Below are 24,239 nucleotides of genomic sequence, written 5' to 3' on the forward strand. Positions count from 1 at the left end.
CCATAGAATTTTGTGACCCAGAGATCTGAATTCAATTGTAATTGGAGCCTCTACCATGCCTGTTTTGCACCCTGAAACATTCATGGAAAAAAAAGGGATGTCCAACTTCATTAAACCTTTAGAAGCTCCACAAAATTGTTACTAGGACTGCTGTTTTCTCAACTGCAGATCCCTCTCTTTGTACACGAACCCTTAGAATATGCTAGTCTTCAATAAATTCAATTTAATGAGGCTCTATAATCCGGCACAGACTTTGGAAGTTAACAGAGGTAAACTCTCTGAGAATCACTGACTCCTCGTAATGCCTTTGGAAAGCCTCCTTTGGGTCATCTCGTAGGTCATGGGTCTTCATTTGTACGCCTGTCCCAAGACAACTGGAATAGTATCACATGAATGCAGATTTCAAGAAGTGCTCAGGTGTAGTGTCTTGGCACTGTCTCTTAAAAAGTATGTTCCATCAAACATTTCCCTCTCATTCTTAAAGATCCATGAAGAATATGAAATGGTAATAATCTAAAACTTACAGAGTTTTAAAGAGCTGTAGATGTAATCGATTGTTTCAGGTTGAATTGCTTTCACCCTGGCAAACTTGTTCATGTTATTGATCAGTCGCATATACTGACTTAATGGTATTCTGCTGGAACCACGAGAGTCTCAGCTATTCCTTTGTTATTGAAATTATTTCGAATGATCTAACTTGAAATTAGTGCCCCGATGCATTTTAGTTCAGATAGAAAACCTCACTTTCTGGAATTCCCGTCGTGGCTCAGTAGTTAATGAACCCGACTAGTATCCATGAGGACGCGGGTTCGATCCCTGGTCTTGCTCAGTGGATTAAGGATCCGGCATTGCCATGAGCTATGGTGTAGGTCACAGACGCAGCTTGGAGCCTGTGTTGCTGTGGCTGTGGTGTAGGCTGGCATCTGTGGCTCCAGTTTGACCCCTAGCTTGGGAACCTCCTATGCCACAGGTAGAGCTAAAAAGATAAAAAGAGAGAGAGAGAGTTCCTCACTTTAAGGAAAACAAGAACTGTAATAACAAGAGGACCATCAGACTGAAAGATCACTTAAAAAAAAAAAAAACCCTATTTTCAAAATAAGCATAACTTCATTGGCTCTTTCCTCTTAGAACTCTAGATTTATGTAGTAAAACATATTATTTACGAATATCAATCTAACGCAAAGCATCAACTTACCATTTTCTTTTGTTTCCCACGTGTAGCTAAAGTATGAAAAATATAATAAAAGATTGTATTGTGGCTTAAATTTAAAATGCTTAAATATGTGTCAGGTATATATGGACCTGTCTCAGTCCCCTAACCTATTTATAAATGTGTTTTCATATTTAAAATATAGTGACTCCAAAATTAAAGATAAATAGGTAAAATAATTCAGGAAAAAAATACTTCTGTTCTCTTGTATACTAGATGTTATGTTGGTTCTAGGAATACAAAATGAGTAAGACACAGTCTAATTCAGACGGAAGTTATCCCCAAATGTCAACCTAAAGAATGGGGGTGCATGGAACCCTCTAGATAAGTCCTAGCTTTTGCAGGATGACAGGCAGATATCACCATGTTAAAGATTATTTCTTCTCTCCTTCTACTTCTAGGACCAATATTTTTGTGAAATAATTAAAGAAATATATAGGGAAAGGAGGTATAAAGTCCGGCAGAGTAAGGAAACAATATTAAAGAGAAGTAATTTCATAGGGAATAATCATCCAAACTCTTCAGCTAAATAAAAATATCTAGTTAAAAAATATACATCTGATTTAAAAATGTGTGTGTGTGTGTGTGTGTGAGACATGATAATGCAGTGATACTGAGAATGAAAACTTTTTTTTAATTTGTCTTTTCTAGGGCTGCATACCCGGCATATGGAAGTTCCCAGGCTAGGGGTCTAATCAGAGCTGTAGCCACTGGCCTACACCACAGCCACAGCAATGCCCGATCCAAGCCACATCTGCAACCTGCACCACAGGTCACGGCAATGCCAGATCCTTAACCCACTGAGTGAGGCCAGGGATCAAACCCACAACCTCACGGTTCCTAATTGGATTCGTTAACCAGTGAGCTACGACAGGAACTCCTAAAAACTTTGATATTACTGTTTTTAAACACCCTATCTTTGAAAATTTAGTAAACCTGCTTTTCTCTGCTCACTGTATAGTCTTCTAGAATGTTGAACATTCTAATAAGTAAAAGTATAATTATGAACAAGAGTCGTATTTTTATGGTCTCATATACATTTAGATCATTAGTCCTAGGTAGGTTATTATCAGTGAATTTGTCTTTCATGGTTGATTTCAATTTTAGCGATGAAATTTTTTTTTCTCTCTTTTCATAATATTAAGATTACTATGAATTTTGAGGAACAATAATAAACCCAGTGGAGGGAGAATCTTTTCTCTGAACAGATGGCTTTTGATATATCAAGGTTTTGCCATTTATTTTAGTGCTTAAAATAAACATTATTTATAAGACCACTTACATTTTGATATTACTTAATGAGGAATATGCATCATTGATTTGACTAGCTTAAGAGGTCATTTAGAACTTGCCCGTTAACAAGCTGTAATCTGCTGAGCCCACAATGACTTTGTTTAAAATTATCTGTTCAGAGCTGATCAATGACAATAATTGTTTTATACCAATCACTTCTGAAAGTGGGTAATTACTTTGAAGGACATGAATACTCGCTTTTTTATTTTTTTATTTTTATTTTTTTGAAGTCATAACCCACTCACCTTGACATGAATAAGATTGTTGTTGTCAGAAGTCATCTTTCAGAGTTCCTGTCTTGGCACAGCGGAAACAAATCTGACTAGGAACCATGAGGTTGCGGGTTTGACCTCTGGTCTCGCTCGGTGGGTTAAGGATTGGGCATTGCTGCGAGCTGTGGTGTAGGTCGCAGATGCGGCTCAGATCTGGGAATCAGAGACAAATCAATATCAGTAATGGCTGAGGCTTTTCCTAAACCGAAAGAAAACATAAGTCATAAAATTAAAGCAGAATATCAGATATAAAGCACTACAGATTTTTAAAAATCTTAGATACATTGTGGTAAAATAATTAAAAATCAAAGAAGTGAGGAAAAATTTAAAGGTATTGGACAACTTGCTTCAAAACATTAGTAGTTCTCGTGATGGTGCAATGGAAACAAACCCTACTTAGGAACCACGAGGTTGTGGGTTCAATCCCTGGCCTCGCTCAGTGAGTTAAGAATCTGGCATTGCAGTGAGCTGTGATGTAGGTTGCAGATGTGGTTTGGATCCCACGTTGCTGTGGCTGTTGTGTAGGCTGGCAGCTACAGCTCCGATTTGACCCCTAGCCTGGGAACCCCCATATGCCTCAGGTGCAGCCCTAAAAAGACAAAAAAAAAGTCATCTTTTATCTTAAATGTACTTTAAAAAACAAAACAAAATACTACTGGGATATCAACAGGAAATTTAGCAAAATTTAAGATGCCATTTGTTCCTATAATGGGAAGTATCATTGAATGCCAGTCATAGTGTATCTTACATCAATCAGATCTTGGTTAAACTGAGTTCCCTATAATCTAAGAAAATGGTGTCTTTTAAATTAAAAAGAGTGCACATCCCTCTTTCTCTTTATATGTCCGTGAGCTGTTTTAGTGGAAGAGCCTGAGCTTTGGAAGGAGACAGTTGGATTTGTATCTTGACTCTGTCATTTACTCTTTTACTGGTTTTGCTGTGACCCCAAGCGAAGTACTTAACCTCAGTTTCTTCATTTTTAGCATGGAGATCACGCCCTGTTTACAAGGTTACCCCGAGAATTAAAGGAGTTGGCAGTTCGCATAATGCCTGGACATTCATGGGTCTCTGTGAGTTCTTAGACTCTTTCCTTCCCTGGACGGCGGCATCTTCACCCACTCAAATGCCCGGTTTCTTCCAGCTCTTTTTACTCACTCGCCTCTGACACAGCCATTTGAAGCCTGACTGATTATACTTTAGTAGGGATAAGTTTTAATTTACCTTAACCATCACTTATGTATTGTGAGTGCTAATACCCAGTTGTGAATACCAGGATTTGTCTTGGAAAGGAATTGTAGCATGCACTTGGGTAGATGCCTAGGGAGTAAGGTGTTAAAAGATTCTCTGAGAGCACAATTGTGGACTCCCTGGGTGGGGTTGATGCTGTTTCCAGTAGCTGCTCAGTTCAGAGTGGGAAGGGGCCCATGCCTGGTTTCTCTTAGTTCCCTTCGTGTGAGCACAGATTTTTCAGCCAATTTCAGATGTTGCCCCTTCAGCTTTTCTCAAAGTGGGCACACCCACTACTCTGCTATGACCTAATCGTAAACCACCATCTTCCCTCTTTCCTCAGTGCTCCAGCTTGCGTCTTTTGTTTTCTGACACATTTAATCTTATTTTATTTAGAATTTAACAGTGTGTTCATAAATGGGTAGTCCATCTCTTAACCTTATTTGGTATCGTAAATATTTTCCCATGCTTCCTGAGTCACTTCTATTGTTGATGATGGATTTTCTGTCAGTACTTTTGTTTACAAGTGTTCTTGTCTTTAAAACAATTATTACTGTATAAGCAATAAAAGTAAGCTGAGACAAGTGAAGCCATTCCACCAGCCATTCAACCTTAGGCATTTATTTAACCTAAGTGTCAATTTCCCTTTCTATCAAGGAAGGCTAATATAATCTCTACCTCAGAATGATACTGTAATGATTATATTAAATAAGCCAGGAAAGTAGTCATTATTTGCATGTATGATTTATATATGTATTCATATTCCAACTGATTATTCAGAAAGGGGTTTTTATATCAATTTGCCACCCATAACATGATTTTGGTTGAATTAGAGGGAGATAATTTCTAAATTGAGTATAGAACTTTAGAAAAATTAATTTTTCTTTAGTTAAAGAATTAATCTCTAAAATAAGATCATTTGAAGAATGTTTAGACAGTTCTATAACATTTTACATTAGCTTGTTATTCTACTTAGTTTTAATTTCTAGAGTTAATTTCTCTGATTTAATTGTTATTACAGTAAGAATAATAAGATAAGTGGTTTAGCATATCTTCAATTATTTTAGTCATTCTCCTAGTAGGAGGTTGACTAAAACACTTGTTCACATTTAATATTTTAGATTGTAAAGTACCTTTTAAATGACCAATATTTTAAAACAAAGATCAAGGATCACAATTCAAGTAAAACATTTTTTCATGTGTATTCTTATAGATCCAGCATTCAAGTTATAAAAATTTTAAACTCAACCTACTTAGTTTAAAAAAAAAAATGTAGGCTTTTGGGATAAAATCCAATAGACTAAGGCTCAGTTTTTTATTAATTACTTTTTCCTATGGGAAAAAAAAATGATGTTTAATGAAGATACATGTTCCCAGCCTACCTAACTATGCAAAATATTGGAAGGACTTTGTATCTAAAAAGAGAATCTTTTATAGTATGTGAATACTTCATAAATATACATAAACTGCTGGAAAATTTTAGAGAATGAAGTCAAGTCTTTATGCAAGGCTAAGTTATCATTTTCCCCCAATTTTTGCTATTTCTCTTCCTCTAATCCTTCAAAGAAGTATTTTATAGATTTTTGGTGTTCCACAAAGTTAGGATCTGTACAATTTTTGTTTTGAGTTTTTCTAATAGAGGTTGTCTTGGCAAAGTTTAAAGAGATTGACTGGTCCTCATGATTACTGGGGCTTTTAAGGCATCTAGCAGCCCACTTTAGTGTGTTTTCCTAGGCCTGCAACATGCCTCTCATCTAAAAAAATGCCTTAAACAGAAAAAAATATTTGTTCAGTGAAAATCGCAGTTCCTTTACACCGTTCTGTATTGCAGTGGTTTAGAGAATGGGCCCCTGAAGTGTGAATTTGATTCCTGAACCCATCACCAATAGTGGTATAATTATGGGAAAACTGAATAACTTCTCTTTTCAGCAGTTTTCTCATCTGTAAATGAGAGTATTTACCTCCTAGGTGTGTTCTAAAGTTTAAATGCCTAAATACAGACAAATCCCTTAGAATAGTGTCCCACATATAATAACTCAATAAATGTTACCTATTATTATTAAGGAGGTATTAAGATCTCATGATGAAGATATAACATTTTGTTTAGTGATTTTAATACTACGGAACTTTAAAAAGCCCATTAAAAACATTGATTTCAATGAGATTAAATACAATCTTCAGGCCAGTTGGTTAGGAAAAAATGAAACAAATCCACTTGGTGTAGGAATTGGTAAAGCAGATTTTTATTATTCAGTAGTTTATTTCACACTCAGTGTTTGTAAACAATTATACGTTAAGACATAAATTACAATAACCTACAGTATGTTCTTGCCTTTATAATATTTTCTCGTAAGTCGAGGAGCACAACCTGTGTTTGCAACTTTATATACGGTTATATTCGTGGAATAGCCTAAAACCATTTGATGGCCATTATCATCCATCACCACGTTGGTTTTGAGGAACTATTAATGTTTTTCCTACCAGTGTTCACTGACCTAGTTTATCTTTTTACCTACTGCCATAGATTCAGAGGCGGTGGCGAGGTTACAAGATTCGGAAATACTGCTTTAATTATTACTATTTGAAGGCGTACCTGAAAGCTGTTTCAGAGACCAATGAAGCCGTTAGGTGAGTGTCTATAACCGCGAGTGTGCTCATGACAGTGGATGTGGAGCATTATCATATACTTCCTAAAACAGGGATCGTTTAGGCGGAAATTTATTGATAACAGAGGTATGCTACTGTTTACTCTAAACATGTATGGCTGTGGTTTGTTTATTTATTTTTGTCTTTTTTTTTTAGGGCCACATCCCTGGCATATGGAGGTTCCCAGGCTAGGGGTTGAATCGGAATTGTAGCCGCTGGCCTACACCACAGCCACAGCAACGTGGGATCCAAGCCACGTCTGCAACCTACAGCAGGCTGAGACACAGCTCACAGCAATGCCCATCCTTAACCCGCTGAGCAAGGCCAGGGATCGAACCTGCATCCTCGTGGATACTAGTCAGATCCTTTCCCACCGAGCCACAACAGGAACTCTGGCTGTTGTATTTTGAAATATCTTGTACTCTTGACTGTAAATTAGATTATTTATGTGTGTGGCAGGGCTATCTTGCTCCTATGCAAATAGTTTAATTTCAGGAAAATGACCTCATTTTGAGATGGGTTGATCTGTAAGATGACTACGTAGATGAAGCCTTAAGTATGACAAGCCTCTGATGTGTTTTGAGGTAACGCTCCTTAGCAAGAACTTGCCTGTCAAAGAAGCAAATATTATGGAAGATATTAAAATGGACTGCTTTACTGTCAGCTTTTATCTCTTTAAACACGTGGAAAGATAACCCCTGGATTTAGGCATTAGGTTGATGTCGTCTGTAGATTTATGCAAGATAAAGTTATTGCAAGCCTATTCAGTCAATTTTATCACAAAGCTCTAGGTACTGTCTTCATTTTACTTTAAAAATAGCTAGTTTTGGAGTTCCCATTGTAGCTCACTAGGTTAAGAGCCTGACGTAGTTTCCATGAGGATGCAAGTTCGATCCCTGGCCTCCCTCAGTGGGTTAAGGACCCAGCACTGCTTTCGGGGTAGGTCTCAGATGCGGCTTGGATCCCGTGTTGCTGCGGTTGTGGCTTGGGCTGGGCCGGCAGCTGCAGCTCCGATTCAACCCCTAGCCTGGGAACTTCGATCATTTGCCACAGGTGCGGCCCTAAAAATAAAATAAAGTTAAATTAAATTAAAAATAATAAAAGGGTCTGTTCTTTGGAGATGAAGCATGAGGAGTTCGTAAAGCTGATTTGTTTGGAAACAGCAATAAAGGTTTGGGGAGGTTGGAACTGTCCTTAGTCAAGGAGAGAAGCTGGAAAACTCAGAGCCACATGGGCGGCAGGGAACTGCTATTTAGTTTCTTCTTAAGAAATCTAAAGTTCTTGAGAGTGGACTGGCTGGAAATGGCAAACCTGAGCTTGTCAGAGGGAAAGGGCTAGCAGAACACGCAAGCAAGAGCATCTGAGCAGGCTGGGCCTGGGGTGTGGCGTGTAGGCTCTTAAGGCACAGAGGTTAAGGAGGGGCTCGCTGTCTGGAGCAGCCAGGTGCCAGTCCAGCACCTTCCCCACCCGAGAGTGTGTCCTTCGCTTGGGTGTCTCACAGGCCTCCCCTGCTCAGCCTGAGTCCCTTCCCTGACGAGGGGCGGTCCTCAGAGCAACACACATGCAGGAGGGGGTTTTGGAAAGGCCTGGTTTGGAAAGTGGTTTCCACTGATCCTTGTTTTGTTCCTGATTTTACTGGAATATCTCTAATCACTAGAGGGTCTGATGTATCCATGCTGACAGCTTGGTTTAGCCTAGTTTTCTTTATCATGTTACAGACTTACTCTTTTTATTTCTACCGCTCTTAAGAGTTTTTAAGCCAGAACAGAAGTTGAAGGAAACAAATGCTTTTCTATCATCTGCTAAAATCATTATAAATGGTGGTTTGCCTTTTTGGCTCATTGACCTGTTCTATTTTTATTAATAGTGATACTAAGGTATTTTATTAATGTAGTTTTATGAATAGCTATACTAATATTAACCCATTGCGTGCTAGGAATATATCTAGCTGGGCCATTCATTGTTAATTGTTCTCTTGAATTTTTACTAAATTATATCAGTGTTTTGCATAGGATACGTACATCCACGTTTGTCACCTTGATTAGTTTTAAGTTTCCGTCTTGTGTTGCAATTTATAGGTCTCATTATCAGGTTTTTGCTGTATTTATCAGATGAGTAGATTACATGGCATGGGGGTTACTGCACTGAGGAGGAAAAACTCCCCTCTGTTCTCTGTCTACTCAACATTCTACTCAAGACTTCTGGTCTCCAAATGGGTTTTTCATACCAAGCAGTTGTCGGCCTCAGTTCTGATGCTCTTTTCTTGGAGACGGCACCGGATCCACGCGTTAAGGACTCAGGTTCTGTGAGACTATTTCCCCCACCCCTGCTTGTGATTCAGATGCCAATCACAAGTGGTGGGTCCTCTGGTCCCCCATAATTGATGTCCAACTTGCCCACAAATCAGAGATGCCCAGGACCTCTTCCTCAGAGTGGCTCAGGAATTCAGGAAAACTGTTTATTTACCAGATGGCCAGTTTGCTATGGAAGGGTGCAAGAAGGATATGATTGAATAAATCACAGACCGTTAGTGATTAGCTCAATCTCCAGCCCCTCTCTCCTCTCAGAGGTCAAGGGGGTGGAGTTGAAGAGTCCAGTCTTTTAATCATGTGATTTGGTACCCTGGTAACCAGCCACCAGCATCTCATTAGCATCCAAAGGGACACATGGCTTTGGGTGAATTCCAAGTTTGGGGGAGCTGTGTACCAGAAAACAGGGATGAAGACCAAATTGTATTTATTATAAAATGCAGTATCCACAGTTATATTAGTAATTTTTTCCTGCATCTCTCACCTTGTTTTATGTTTCTGCATTTTATACATAAATTTTAATTTGTTGTTTGTGTAAACTTTTTTTTTAGCTTCATGCATGTTTGACTCAGATCTTTCTGCTCCTGAGTTTCAACTTTATTGGCAATTGAACTTATGTACTCACTTTTTAACCTGGATATTCTTACCCCTCCCACGATTTCCCACAGAAATTGCTCAGCCCTCCACCAATCACCCATCCTTTGAGTGCTGGCTTCTATCATGTCTTGCTAGGACTCTTGAGAAAGTATCTATTTTTTTAACAACCATCTTTCCCTCTGGTTTTGCATTCTTCAAAACAGTGCTAAGAGAGCTATTTCTCAAATCATTTTTCTCTGTTTCAAATCTTTAAGGTCTCCCTTTAGAATAAGATTCACATTCCTTAACATTCCTTATGTAAATTTTCTCATCTTGTCCTCCTGTGTCCACCCGTATTGAATGTCTTGTCAGTTTTAAAAGGCATCACATTTCCTTAAATCTCTAAGATTTTGCACCTGCCGTCCTCTTAGCCTCTCATCGACCATGTGAACTACTCATCACCCTTTGTATCGCTGCTCACATGTGGTCTTCTGACCAACGTTGCTGGAGTTCAGGCACTTCTCCTCTGAGTGCCCATGCTTTGATTGCCTCTTTCAATAAATGGTTTTTTCTACATATATTATTTTCTTTTGTTTCCATTTTAACCACTTTTCTTAAGCCTGCTCTCAATACACATTTCTGTGTTTTAAGCATACCTATTTTTCCTTTTTTTTCTCTTTCCAATGTGGCCATTGTTGTGATGCTCTTATTTATTTTTCAATTATATCTTACTTTTATTAACTCATCCTATTTTCCTTTTGGTGGGGAAATTACAAATAATACAGAAAGGTATAGAAATTAATATGGCAAATACTTAGAGGCAGTCATATGCAAAGTCTGGCATAAATGTATTCAGCTAGTGTTTTTCCATGTTTACTACTGTGTATCCAAAACCAACATGTAATGTTTTGACTGCTTAAAATTTTACGTAAACGCTATCTTACTGTATATAAATATTCTACAATTGAACCTTCTTTCTTAACATTGTGTTTTAAAGTCTAATCATATTGATATATATGCATCATGCCTACTTAACTGCTGTAGTTGTTGTTTGAACTTAATACAAAGTTGACATATATGGTTCATCACTGATGTTTGTTTTCTAGTGTTTTTTCCTTATTACAATTAATACTAATCATTTTAAATTTAACTTTTCTCTTGTAAGCGGCATCTGGATGTTTATTTCAATCTTATAGTTCCTTCTCTAATACATTATTTTCATTTCCGATGATAACTTATATATCGGCTAATTTTTTAAATCCTGACTTAAAAATGATATGTATCATTCCTTTACTTGCTTCATTTTTTTTCTTTCTATTAACAGACCTAGTTTTTTAAATTCTTTTTTCCTCCCATTCTTATTTGGAAGGTATATATAAAAAACGTAGATTACGCTAAATCTGATTCCCTCCTCTCATTTTCTATCTTTCATTTTTATGGAAGTCAAGTACTTTGGTTTTTACCTTCCTCTGAAATTAAATAATTTTTTTAATTATGTAAGGAAATTGATGTTAACTAGATTTATTATACTGATCACTTTACAATATATAAGATCATTATATTATATACCTGAAACTAGTATAAAATTATGTATCAATTATACCTCAATAAAATGTGCTCCAGAGTGATGTCTTTAGGATTTTTAAGAGTCAACACATATTTCTATTTGTCTACATGTTTCCCTAATTCATTATCACTGTAACTTTTTAAATCACGCTACTTCCTTCTGGGTTCAGTTTTCTACTTGGTGAAGGCTATCCTTTGGTGTTCTTTCAACTAGGCTATGTGAGCAGTAGACTCAGTTTTATGTGTCTGAAATTAACTCCATTTTATACTGTCTGTTGAATGATAGTAGAGATGGCTATAAAATTCTGGAATGATAAGTATTTTCTCTCAAGCCTTTGAAGATGGTATTTTATTACCATATGTGCTAAATTGTTGCTGGTGAACAAAATATTCTGTTGATAAAGTTACATTATTATTATTATTATTATTATTTTTGCCGTTTTTTAGGGCTGCACCCATGGCATGTGGAGATTCCGAGGCTAGGGGTTGAATCGGAGCTACAGCTGCCAGCCTACACCAGAGCCACAGCAATGCCAGATCTGAGCTGTGTCTGCAATCCATACCACAGCTCACAGCAATGCCGGATCCTTAACTCACTGAGTGAGGCCAGGGATTGAACCCACAACCTCATGGTTCCTAGTAGGATTTGTTTCAGTTGCACCACGACGGGAACTGCTAATGTTTTGAAGACAAGTTGTCCAATACCTTTAAATTTTTCTTTACATCTCTGATTTTTAATTATTTTACCACAATGTATCTAAGATTTTTAAAAATCTGTAGTGCTTTATATCTGATATTCTGCTTTAATTTTATGACTTATGTTTTCTTTTGGTGTAGGAAAAGCCTCAGCCATTACTGATATTGATTTGTCTCTGATTCCTATATTGTTTTTCAAAAAATTCTGTGAGATGCATATTTGAAGTTTTCATTCTCTCCTCCTTGCCTTCTATCTTATTTCCTCCTTGCCTTCTATCTTATTTTATATATTCTTATTCATATTTGTGCTATATTAGGAGTAATTTCTTTATATCTATTTTCCAGTTCATGATTTCTCTCTTTTAATTATTGTCGAATTCATTCACTGAGTTTTTAATTTCAGTGATTATTTTGCATTTAGAATTTTTTACTGAGCTCTTTAAAAAAAACTCCATCCCCCCCCTTTTTAAAAATATGCCTTTGTCTTACAGTTTCTATTTTCTAGTTTCTCCTTAAAGATTTTAAACATACTAGACTTGAAGTCTCTTTCAGATGTTCTCATTTACAGTTCTTAGTATGAAAATTTTCTCTCTCTCTTATTGGCTGCCTTCTGTCTCCCTCCTTATAGTTGATTTCCTCCTAGAGTTTGTGAATTTTGGTTGTGAGCTCATATAGGCCACTCTGGTAAGGTCTCGTGTGCCTGGAATTATGGAATGTTCTTGCAAAGCCATTTCCTCTGCCAGTCTCAGAAGGTTTCATTGTTTCAAGGATGTTTTATTGTAGTAGTTGAAAGTTTTCAGGTGTGGAAATCCTAGCCCATGTGGGTAGTGGGATTTTAGGCCGTTTATCTCATATGGCCTGCTCTCTGATTTCTCTTAAGAAATCTTTTTATTTCCCTAGTTCAAGCAGCTGCAATCTGCACGGCTGGAACCCTGTTTCCTTTAGCACTCCTGGTTTGCCTATGCAGTGTGGTGTGCCTCCCCGCAGCACCGGGTTATTACTAACCCCCCCCCACCTTCCTGTGGACACTTATGGGGACCGGACGGAGCAGCCTCAGTTTGTTCTTGATCACCTTGCAGGCTGGCTCAGCTTTACATCTACCCACTTCAATTTTGAGCTTCCACTTCTATTGTATGCGTTCTTGGATTTCAGTTCGGCTAAGTATCCAAAATTATTTTCTTGCATATATTCCATGTATTTGGAGTTGGGGAGAGGGAAGGTAAATATTATGTATTGTTTAATCCACCAAGTGAAAATCTACCCATTCAATTTCTTTCTTCCTTCCTTTCTTCCCTTCCTCCCTCCCTCCTTTCTTGCTTTCTTTTTCTTTCTTTCTTTCTCCTTCCTTCCTTCCTTCCTTCCTTCCTTCCTTCCTTCCTTTCTTTCTTTCTTTCTTTCTTTCTTTCTTTCTTTCTTTCTTTCTTTCTTTCTTTCTTTCTTTCTTTCTTTCCTTGTTGCTTTTTAGGTCCGCACCCATGGCATATGGAAGCTCCCAGGCTAGGGGTCAAATCTGAGCTTCAGCTGCCAGCCTACACCACAGCCACAGCAACGTGGGATCCAAATCCTGTCTGCGACCTACACCACAGCTCACTGCAATGCTGAATCCTTAACCCAATGAGTGAGGCCAGGGATCGAACCCTCATCCTTATGGATACTGGTTGGGTTCTTAACCCCCTGAGCCACAATGGGAACTCCCTGTCTGTAAGAACTTTGCACCCGGCCGTTTCTGTCTAATGTCTGCCTCTTTAGGTGTCTTTTCTCTGTGACATCGCTTATCCTGGATGAATTGTCATTACCCTTGGTGGCCTTTCTTCATTTATAGTACTATAAGTGTTTCCTAATTTTGTTGATGATAGAATTTTGTTTTATATTTCTCATTGCCTCTCATTTTATGGGAGTTAAAGAGAGAGATAATTTTACTCTATCTCAGAATATATAGCTAACGTTTTAATGCAAATCACCATACGTTTTCCTTTCTGTTACATGAACAGTTTTATAAATGGAATGAAAACATGGTACACGGTGAACGAGAGGAATACCTAAGACAGAAGCGACTGGCATAGGTCAGGACAGGAGTGGAAGCTAGGGATTGGGGATGTTTCTCAGAAGCAATGAAGCAAAGCCCTGAAGGCTGTAAGGGAATTAGGGTTGTTAACACATGCCATTTGACTGAGGTAGGTGCATAGAATATGATGGAAGGATTGCCTAGGGGTAAGTCCAGCAGAGATTGTACCATACCAGGGCATTTCAGGTCCTATTAGAGTCTGAGGCGTTCTCATGTGGCTTGGCAGCTTCAGGATCCAGCATCATCTCTGAAGTGGCTAGGGACAATCCCTGGCCTGGGAACTTCTGCATTTCATAAAGGCGGCCAAAAAAAAAAAAAAAAAAAAGAGTGTAAATGCCAAGAACATTGGAGTGTACTTCCTCTTTAAGAAGAGCAGCAGCGCGCATGCATGTGTTTTGGCATATGCTTGTTCAATTGCATTTTTATTGTAGTTCCATTTAAATAGTCTGGTATGTTTTAAAATCATCTATTAGCGTGTTAGTTTAGCCAAGGTAAAGTGTTTTTTTCTTTCACATAGAAGACTATGCAATGTATTTGTTTGGATTGTTTCTTTACGTTTCTTTATTCTATTTTTCATGGGAAATCATTACACTCAAGACACTAGTGACCTTTCCTTCATAATAAATTCCACCCTAAGCAGCTTAAAACCATACACACTTAGTGTCTCTGCATTTCGAATGTCCGGAATCTGGGAGGGGCATTGCTGTGTGCCTGGGACAGGGTCTCTCGTGAGATGGCTGTCTTGCTCTCTCCAGAGCTGAGGTCTCATCTGGAGGCCCAGTGGGGGCAGGTCCATTTCTAAGCTCACTCACACGGGCCTCATTCCCTCTGGCCATTGGCCAGTGGAGTCCCTGTTTCTAACCACGTGGACCTCTCCCCAGGACAGCTTATAACACAGAAATTGGCTTCCCTCAGAGCAGCAGGTGAACAAGAGAAAACGAGAAAACCTCCAAGATGGAAGCCTCGTCCTTTGGGTAACCTGTATCAGAAGTGACCTCCTGTCACTTTTGCTCTATTCCGTTCATTTAAAACAAGACACTAGGTCCACCCCCCTCTCCAAGAGGGGGATCACACAGGGGATGGATTCCGGAGTAGGGGTCACTGGAGGCCATCTGAAAGGATGCTGTCACACCCAGTGACTTGCCTGTAGTGTTTCTTCAAGAAGCATTTTGATTTTCAGCGTTTGTGTAAGACAAGTTACATTTACTTAGGGCAATATTTTTATGTGACGTCTTTTCAAGGTTGTGTTTCAAATTTTAATATTGTGTCAAAGCAATTATGATGTATTCTAATTGCTTGTACCAGCAAGCATTAAAATGTATAGTCTCTGGATTTCAAAGAGAATGCGAAAGATCTAATGCATTCCTTTGTCTTTGGGCAGGGTAAAAAAACTCACAAAACTAAATTAGTAAAATATGTTTTATTTCAGAATATGTTTCGCATTTGAATTTGGTTGCACAGTAAGACCAGACAACGCAGGGCTTCACTTTAGTTTATCTGTTCTTTCATTACTAGAAATAGTTTATCTATTCTATAGTTAATATTAAAAACTATTAATATAGTAATTATTAAAATATATTCTTGTTATGTGTATATATACATATATACATACATATACATATATATACATATATACGTGTATATATATATATATATATATATACATACAAGAATATCTTTTTGTCACCAAGAGTGGACCTATCACAAAGATAAATGGAATTGATTCATTTAAGGCTGAGTTTGCATTCGGTAGACATGTTTCTTTGTAATGTCTAGCTTGATGTGCAAAAACTGCCCCAGGTTATGAATGAGAAAATTATGTAATGAAATTAAAAATTAGCTACAGAGTTACAGATTGGTAGCATTAATAAAACATTATTACCTTGATGTGCAGAAAACTGACTTTTTTTAAGACAGAATTCAAGTTAAAGTACTATAGTAATATAGTTTAATGCTTCAGAGGTAAAAAAGAGTATATATCAACATAATACATGCATAATGTTAAATATATTACCCACTGCCAAATCTTTTATACTTGATGAAAGAATTGCCTTACCACATGCTTACCCGATCCCTAATGGTAACCACTTTTTCTCCCTTAGCTATTTCTTCTTAAACTCCCTGAATGTTTCTAAACTATATGCTTATCTGATATTGTCTGATGTTACAACTCAGAGCTTTTAAATTGCTCTCATGTAATAATGCCCATGAGGATTTAACTGGCTTATACCTCCCACCTCCACTTGTGTCTTTTTTTTTTTTTTTGGTGGACCTGTATCAGTGTTTATGTATTTACATTTTTGTGATTTCAGAAGTAATTACAAAGGTAACTAATGCAGGATGAGTGTATTTACTTTATTCCTTTTTTGTTAGTTTCTATTTTCCTTTTGTCTTATATGCAAATTAAATCCTCCATCGGTTCTTTTCCAGTTACTCTGTCTTAGTAGGAACTCCGGTACATCCCCCTTGGACTTGGGCCACCCCGTCTTAAAAGCAGCCATTCCAACTTCTTCCTCCTTCTTCCTCCTGAACCCTAGTGTTGTGTTAGACCAAACCCAACTGGAAACCAGCCAGAGGGATACAGTTGGTAGGCCCTGGCCACGGTGAAGGGCACGGAAGTGTATCGAATGGGCTGGGGGTGTGGCAAATGAAAAAGAATCAGCACAGATAATAATTCAAGTTCAGAGGTTCACTTTCATTCAGTCTCTGTGTTACTGATTTTCTCCAGGGTGTTTTTCTTTTTTTTTTTTTCCTTTCTTATTTTGTTGTTGTTGTTGTTGTTGTTGTTGCTATTTCTTGGGCCGCTCCCGCGGCATATGGAGATTCCCAGGCTAGGGGGTCCAATCAGAGCTGTAGCCACTGGCCTACACCAGAGCCACAGCAACACGGGATCGAGCTGCGTCTGCAATCTACACCACAGCTCACGGCAACGCCGGATCGTTAACCCACTGAGCAAGGGCAGGGACCGAACCCGCAACCTCATGGTTCCTAGTCGGATTCGTTAACCGCTGCACCACGATGGGAACTCCTGTTTTTCTTTTTTTGATTGGTTCTTTTCACCTTCCCTTTTATGCTAGAGCCTTTCTTCACACAGCTAGTGATCTTCAGCTGTTTGTTTATACATGAGCATGAGAAGCTGCAGTGCCAGGGTGAATGCATGCATCCATGAGTAGGTGTTGTTGACCGGCAGGCTTCAGTTGCTTTTAAAGTGATTGGACAAGGGAGTGACCCCCTTATACTGGCGGTTGGGGGAGGGATGCCCAAATGTCAAGACCTGGAAGTCTTTCTTTTAGGCTATTTAGTTTCTCCAAAGAAGAAATTCCTGGAGCTCCCATTGTGGCTCAGCAGTAACAAACCCAACTAGTATCCATGAGGACAGGGGTTCCATCCTTGGCCTCGCTCAGTGAGTTAAGGATGCTGCATTGCTGTGGCTGTGGTGTAGGTCGGCAGCTGCAGCTACAATTCGACCCCTAGCCTGGGAACCTCCATATGCCATGAGTGCGGCCCTAAAAAGCAAAAAAAAAAAAACCTCCTATTGAGGGAGAGGATGCTGCAGCTGCATTTGTGTGGAGGATGAAAGAAAGGCCTGTGCTTCACGCCTACAAATTACACTCCTGGTCCTATGGCTTTTCTCTCAGTTTCTTCAGAGAGCACACCTTGGATCCATCACCTAAGCAGTCTAAACCTGGACCCCGCCTTCTCTGCATGCACCTGTTAAGGAAATACACAAAAGGGTGTGGCCATTGTGGCTGAAGTGTTGAATCATAGCGGAACTAGGATGGGATTCCAGGCCCGACGATCTTATACGTGGTGCTCTTTCCAGAGTGTTACGCTATTTTAATGTACAAACATCAGTGAAATGATAGAAAGATCTCAGGAAATAAAAGTCTCTCAGGTGACCCAGGTGTAATGAGTAGTGTTAAATTCTGGTTGCCACTACTCGTGATGCATATTGACCCCCACAATCTGAATACAAAAAAAAAAAAAAAAAAGACCAAAAACTTAAGGGATTTAGAACTCATAAAGACTTGGCCGAGGCTGAAAAGCAGAAACCTAAATGGAAAGCACAAGTCTTCGCATTTTAAAGAACTGTCAGGCACTACATTTATATAAGGCAAAAAATTACAGCAGATGGGTAGCCACATTTGAGTTAAGTGTGAGAAACATAGTTCCAATAATTAGATATTGCTCAGTGATAGTACAGAATTTTCCAGCAGAAGGACTCATCTAACATGTCAGGTAGACATTTGTGTAGAAAGAATTTCCTGACACACCAGAAGATTCCTGATCGCCCTTCAAATCTGGGATCGTTTGCTTCATGTGGCAATAAATAAATTTAAAAGTAAACAAATCTACATATTTATTTACTACAAAAGGAAAAGCACTTTGACTTTCATAAAGGTGCTAGAAAAATTTAAACAAGATGAATCTATGGCATAAGGAATTCGCAGTAAAGTATATGGTACTTTATTTTTTTGGTTGCATCCCACGGCATGCAGAAGTTCCGGGACCAGGCATCAAACCCATGCCACAGCAGCAACCCAAGCCACAGCAGTGACCACGCTGGATATTTAACCAGCTTCACCACCAAAAGTATATGGTATAAATTATCATGTACCATGACCAATACAGATGTGATAATACATGCAAATAAATACTGTGTATACATACATTCTATTATAATTATTATTTAAAACTGTTATTTAATCTAAAGTTAAAAGGGCTCCAAAACTATTACGAAATTTAAAACCATTTATAATACTTGAAGATATTTTTGAAATATCTTGTATAATCCTGAAGCGTGTAAGTTGTTTCGAATTCCATAGCTAGGAAAGTTATCTCAGAGATGATAACACCTCCGTAAATCTCTAGTATTGGAGGAGGGTGTGTTTATCAATAATATGACCATTATTCTAATTTTAATATTGTATTGAAGAGTTCTTATATTCATTGACATGCTTTATTCTACCAGATTGTAGAAGTCAAGGTCTATTAAAATGCAGATTCGCTTTTTCTGATCTGTGTAGGGCTGATAAAGTAACACATCCTTGAGACCCACCTCCAGTTCTTCCAAGATCCCTAGACAGCTCTCCCATATCGGCATGAATTAGGCTGTATGCTTGGTTCCCTTGGGTATTCTGCAGTGCAGGCATCCATATGTTCAACTCAACATCTTAAAAGCTGGCTTTAAAATTCTTTGTCCTTTGCTTTTATGTTTGTGTGAGCAACTTCCAGGTGAACTCTGAAAAATTCTCTTAGATCTTCCAATTTCCCGCTCCTCTCTCTGTTATTTTTCCTGTTAAACTGTCAGTGTTTGTTTCCAGTGACGATAGTCACAATCCAGAACTAACAGCTAACTAACAGCTTGCCGTTTCAAAATATTTATACCAGTATTTGTGTCAAATGCTCTCTTTGTAGTCTACTCATTTACGTTTGTTTTCAAGGATAAAGCGAAAAAGCAAAACCTTGAGTGAATATACATCTAGTGTTTTGGGAAACTCGATTCAAAACTTTTGAACATAGTCTCTTATCCTTGAATTCTTTATTTTCTAGGGTGGGGGTGTTGCATTCGCAACATGTGTAAGTTCCCAGGCGAGGGATCAAATCCATGCCACAGCAGTGAGCAGAGCCACAGCAGAGGCAATACCGGATCCTTAACTGCTAGGCCACCAGGGAACTCCCTCATCCTTGTGATTCTTATTTTGGAGCCACATCATGAGCACTGTTAGCATCTTTGAGTCATCTTGCTCTGGCAGAAAAATCATACAGAGTCAACAGATGTATCAGACTAATGGCAAAACTGAAGACCGTTGAGAATGCTTAGCATCCTGCATCAGGAAAGCACAGTACTAGATTTCTGCTGCCCTGGAGTCAAAACCTTTTCAATACATTAAGCTAGCTAGGCAGCACGTTTCCAGTGGTGCTTTAATTAACGAAGAAATAGAAACATGATGGAAATCAGCACGTCCTTTCAGACTGGTAACGCGCACAGCCCCCAAATCCAAGCCATAACGGCGAGAGTGAAAAAAATCTATAGCGTATAGTATATGCCCTTTTTAGCTGTCACATGTGGCTTCTCCAGACCTTTCCCCAACTTTATTTTAAAGTCAGCATTACTATGAAGTGGGAGAATGCGAATGTGTACTGTTCTCTTTTTTTTCTGGAATATATCTCATCTATCAGTATTGAACACATGCTCAATAATAATCGCTTCAACTATAGAGTAATAGCTTCCTCTTTAGACATGTGCAAGGGTGGACAGAAATCATCTTAACCGAATAGTTGTTTAAATGGTGCAAACATTAATGAAACAAGTACTTTATACAGACTCATCCAAAGTTTCTGGCTCTTAGTATATCGTATCTAGGTGTTTTTCATAACGAACAATAAGAGAAAGAGTTAATCTAGTACATAGTAATCAGAAATGCCATGCTCATCAAGCTAACATTTTATATGGTTGTCCATATAAAAGATGTCTACGTCTGTACTTAAACATTGCAAACAATGACCAGCTCAGTAAACAGACTGCAAATCATATTTCCTAAGCACCTAGTGGGCATCCCTGGATCCACTGCATAGAGCTGGCAGCCATGCCGCAGAGGCAATGAAGCCACCGTACTGGAACCAGCAAGAGAAGCTCCTTCCTCTTCTCTGCTTTGAGATAGCCCCCCAGTAACTCCGTATTTTCAGACTAATAGTGTGCTAGCCGGCAAAGGTAAAATGTCTGTAGATCCAGAGTCAACTCTATGAAGCAAGTGCAGAATAATAGACTTAAAGCTGAGAGGCACAGAATTGATACCTGAAAGAGATGTTGACTCCACAGTGAGGTGGCCTGTGGGAAATTCCACAGATCAGATCATGCCAACATTTGCAGTCCAACCCTGGCAACTTCACTTCTGTTACTACTTAGCGTTCCAAACTTCTTTCAGCTCAGAGTGGTAGGATGAATGAGTTCTGGGCAATGAGATAACGCTAGTTCCCCTTCCATGTGTTTTTAAAAAAATTCTTTTCCTTGGGATGTGCAGAAAATGCTGAGGCTGCAACAGCCATCTCACCAGTGATAAGTTTATGATCATCACATCAGCATAATTAAATATGTCTATCTTTCTAATTTGTACATTATAAAAGAATACTGTGATATTCACTGAGTCTGTATGAGTAGAACTATTACTAAGAACGTATACCTCTAGACTCACAAAATTCATCTGGCTGTGCAAATATACTATGAATTATGATATTAGCCACTGTTTATTTCATGTGGAATCATACTCAGCTATCTCATGATATATACCAACTTTTTGTTCCTTTAACTTTAATATTCTCCATGAATTCTTCAGCTCTCTTCCATCCTTCTAGCATTTGGATGGAAGAGGGCAAGAAACTAAACATCAGTCTCGTTTGGCCCAATAGAGTCATGCAAAGAATCTTTCAAGATGTCAGTTTTTATTAATTCTTTGAGATCCTCCTTGTCCCCTCCACCGTGTTTTATGGGTGTCTGGGGACTTGTGTTACCTTCTGGCCCTAGGCGTCGAGAGGGGGCCCTGACTTAGATTTTGGTAACAGTGGTTGGTCTGCGTTCATGTCATTATCAGTCCTATCGCTAGAAGCCCCCCTGGCATCCATAGCTTCAACCTACACTTTGAAGTAACCGGGTTGCAGCTCGACTTAGGTCAGTAGTTTTGCTTAGCTGGCCAGACCCTGCATCCATCATCTCTTCCCATCTCTGTCAACATCCCTGAGGTCTTCCATATGGCGCCTTGGGCCAAGGCTAGCTGCCCAGTGGAGTCTTCCAATTCCAGGCTGGCTGTCTTTTTGCCTCGTGTCTCAACCCCTGGCTCTCCATTTATATGGGTCTACGTACTTGTGGATTGGGTCTACATACTTGTTGATTTTATTTCTAGGCATTTCACATTTTTCTGCTATATTTGCTAATGGTACACTTTCTTTTTCTAAATATTTACTTTTAACATATAGGAAAGCCATATATTTTGGCAGAGTAATCTTATGCCTTACTAAAATCTCTAATTGGATCTCAAATTCTTGTGCTTTTTCTCAGTCCTTAAGCTAGGTATTGATGGTTTGGTTTTTTTGTTCATCCATTCAGCTGTCTGATGAGGGTGCACAGGGAGCTGGAGCTGTGGGCAGCTGTGCGCACGTGGGCACAGGTGTCCTCCCGCGTCCCCAGGACTTCCAGTCACTAGAAATTGATTTCATGAATTGAGATCAGGGTGCAGTCCCACTGCTCCTAGGCTGTCTTTTCTTGCTTCCGTTGACTTGACGTAGCAGCTCTCAGACTCCTTTTCCCCTTTCTCCTCCAGCCCGGGTTTCCCATCAAGTCTCAACTCATTGGGAATTTCTGACCAAGGAAAAGAGAAGTTTGCCTGGCTTCGAATTCTCTCCCTCAGTCCCGCGTCCCAGTTACTCCCGGTCCTCACCCCTCTTGTTGGCGTACTTGCTAGGTTCGTCTAACTTGTCCACTCACACTACAGTACAGAAAATAGATAACTAACAAGGACCCGCTGTATAGCACAGGGAACTCTACTCAATAGTCTGCAATAACCTATATGGAATGTGTGTATGTATGACGGATTCACTTTGCTGTATATCTGAAACTAACGCAACATCGGAAGTCAACTGTGCTCCAATAAGATTTTTTTTTTTAAAGAAAGAGGAGGAAACACTAGGGATTAATCTTTTAATCAAATAGAGCTATTGCAACTCAAGCACATTCTAAATTGCTAACACATTGAACACTTAGAGTATACCAAGTACTGCACTAAATTCTTTATTCTCATTATCTCCTTTCATTTTCACGAGTCTGTAAGGGAGGTATTATTACCTCCTCTACACTTCAGCTAGAAATATTTTAGTTTTGCTTTCTTAGGTCTAGGACTTCCCTATAAGTATTTTTATTCGTAAGCTCTGTACCTGAGATGGAAATATCTGCATAGATATTTGTTTGCAAAAGAGTGAAGGGTTACCTTAAAGTAGGGCTACACATGGAATATACCCACTGACCTATTGCACAATGAACTGCTTGGTAAAATTATATAAAACCCATTCAGATTCAATTTGAAGAATAACTTCTGCATTGTATTACTTTTCTTTGGTAAAGCCCGTTTCTTTCCTTTTTGAACGATATTTTATGTTAAAGCCAGTGAATAGAACCGTTGATTCTTCTTAAACACGTTAAATGAATGAAAAGACTGGTAGGCTTTTCCCTTTTTGATATATGAAAGATACTTGAATCATAAAATGTGGCGCTTTTGTGGATTCATTTGGTAGGTAAATGGTCAGGTAGCCTCCATAAATGGGCTGTCATGTTATTTCATTTATTTTTATTATTCGAACTCAAATTAACTCCGCAGTTTCACAATTTATCTCTCGTGCATCTCAACAGTTCAGTAGGACAGAAGAAAAGGTGCAGTTCCATTAGGCTCTGACATATCATTGGCTGTCAGGTAAGCCTTGTTATGCTGTCCGTCCTCATTTAACTATCCCACAAGATCTCTTAATGAAGTTAAGCCCCAAGTTCACTCCAATAATTCTGTGGCAAGAGTTTGTGCAATGTAACAATTCATCACTTGTCAGGAAGGCACTTTTAGTTTATACATTTAATAAGGGCATCCTCTAGCTTGGTTAATTAGAAGTGAACAGTTTGCATATTTACTAAATGCAGAGTGTCATTGCCACCACGGCCTATTGCCTACATGAATTATTTCTCTATCTGCAATAAACAGCTGGGTAATTATTACCGCCATAATCAGATAAATTCCCTCTGTAAGGCTTTTCTTACACGGCAATTCTTTGAACTCATCCAAAGCTGAACAAAATTTATGAACTCCAACAGCAGAGGCGACTTTTTCATACTAGGGTGTCCCTGTTCTGTATTTCAAGGACATAAGTAGAGCTCCATAGATATTGTGTAAATAAGGAGAATAAATATGATTACCTAAAGATAAGGTTTCAATAAACCGCATTTTAAAAATAGAATATTTTGATCTCAGCCAACTGAATGATAGCAGTTTGGCTTTATCGAATTGTATCTAAATGACAGGCTCTTTTAGTAAGACCTAGCCTGAAACATAATGAAAATAAAATTTTAGGTTTACAGAACGAAATTAGTCTGTAACATTAGCTGTGCATGTGCCTTTTTTCTGTAGAATCATCTTCTATATGAAGATACAATAATTATAGCAATTAATTTGGTAGAATTTAGACAATAACATACTAGAATGTCTAACTTAAAATGCAGCATGTAACCCTTCCTTTCAAAACAGTCTGTTAGTTATCCATGATTAGTAATTAATGACATAACCCATGTAATTATTTTAAAATGTGAAATGATGTCAACTATTTGATCATAGCCTTTTTACTTG

General features: G+C 38.5%; 1 protein-coding gene across 49 annotated transcripts in view; it reads left to right on the top strand.

Annotated features, from left to right (window-relative positions):
* Positions 1-24,239, top strand: part of SPATA17 (spermatogenesis associated 17) — a 386,966-nt gene that overhangs the window by 49,386 nt on the left and 313,341 nt on the right. For 29 of the 49 annotated variants that reach the window (XR_014817057.1, XR_014817037.1, XR_014817047.1 and 26 more), the window contains 1 exon segment: positions 6,527-6,630. The exons of 11 other annotated variants lie outside the window; for them this stretch is intronic. Coding sequence is in view for 6 of the 38 variants with exons in the window: in XM_021063977.2 (XP_020919636.2) it covers positions 6,527-6,630 (104 nt within the window). In the remaining 32 variants the exon portion in view is untranslated. 49 annotated transcript variants of the gene reach the window in all.

Source organism: Sus scrofa, chromosome 10 (assembly GCF_054392235.1).
Source record: "Sus scrofa isolate SSC_HxYL_T2T_F1_AM1 chromosome 10, Sscrofa_HxYL_maternal_Yorkshire_Landrace_v2.0, whole genome shotgun sequence".
NCBI classification, from domain to species: Eukaryota; Metazoa; Chordata; class Mammalia; order Artiodactyla; family Suidae; genus Sus; species Sus scrofa.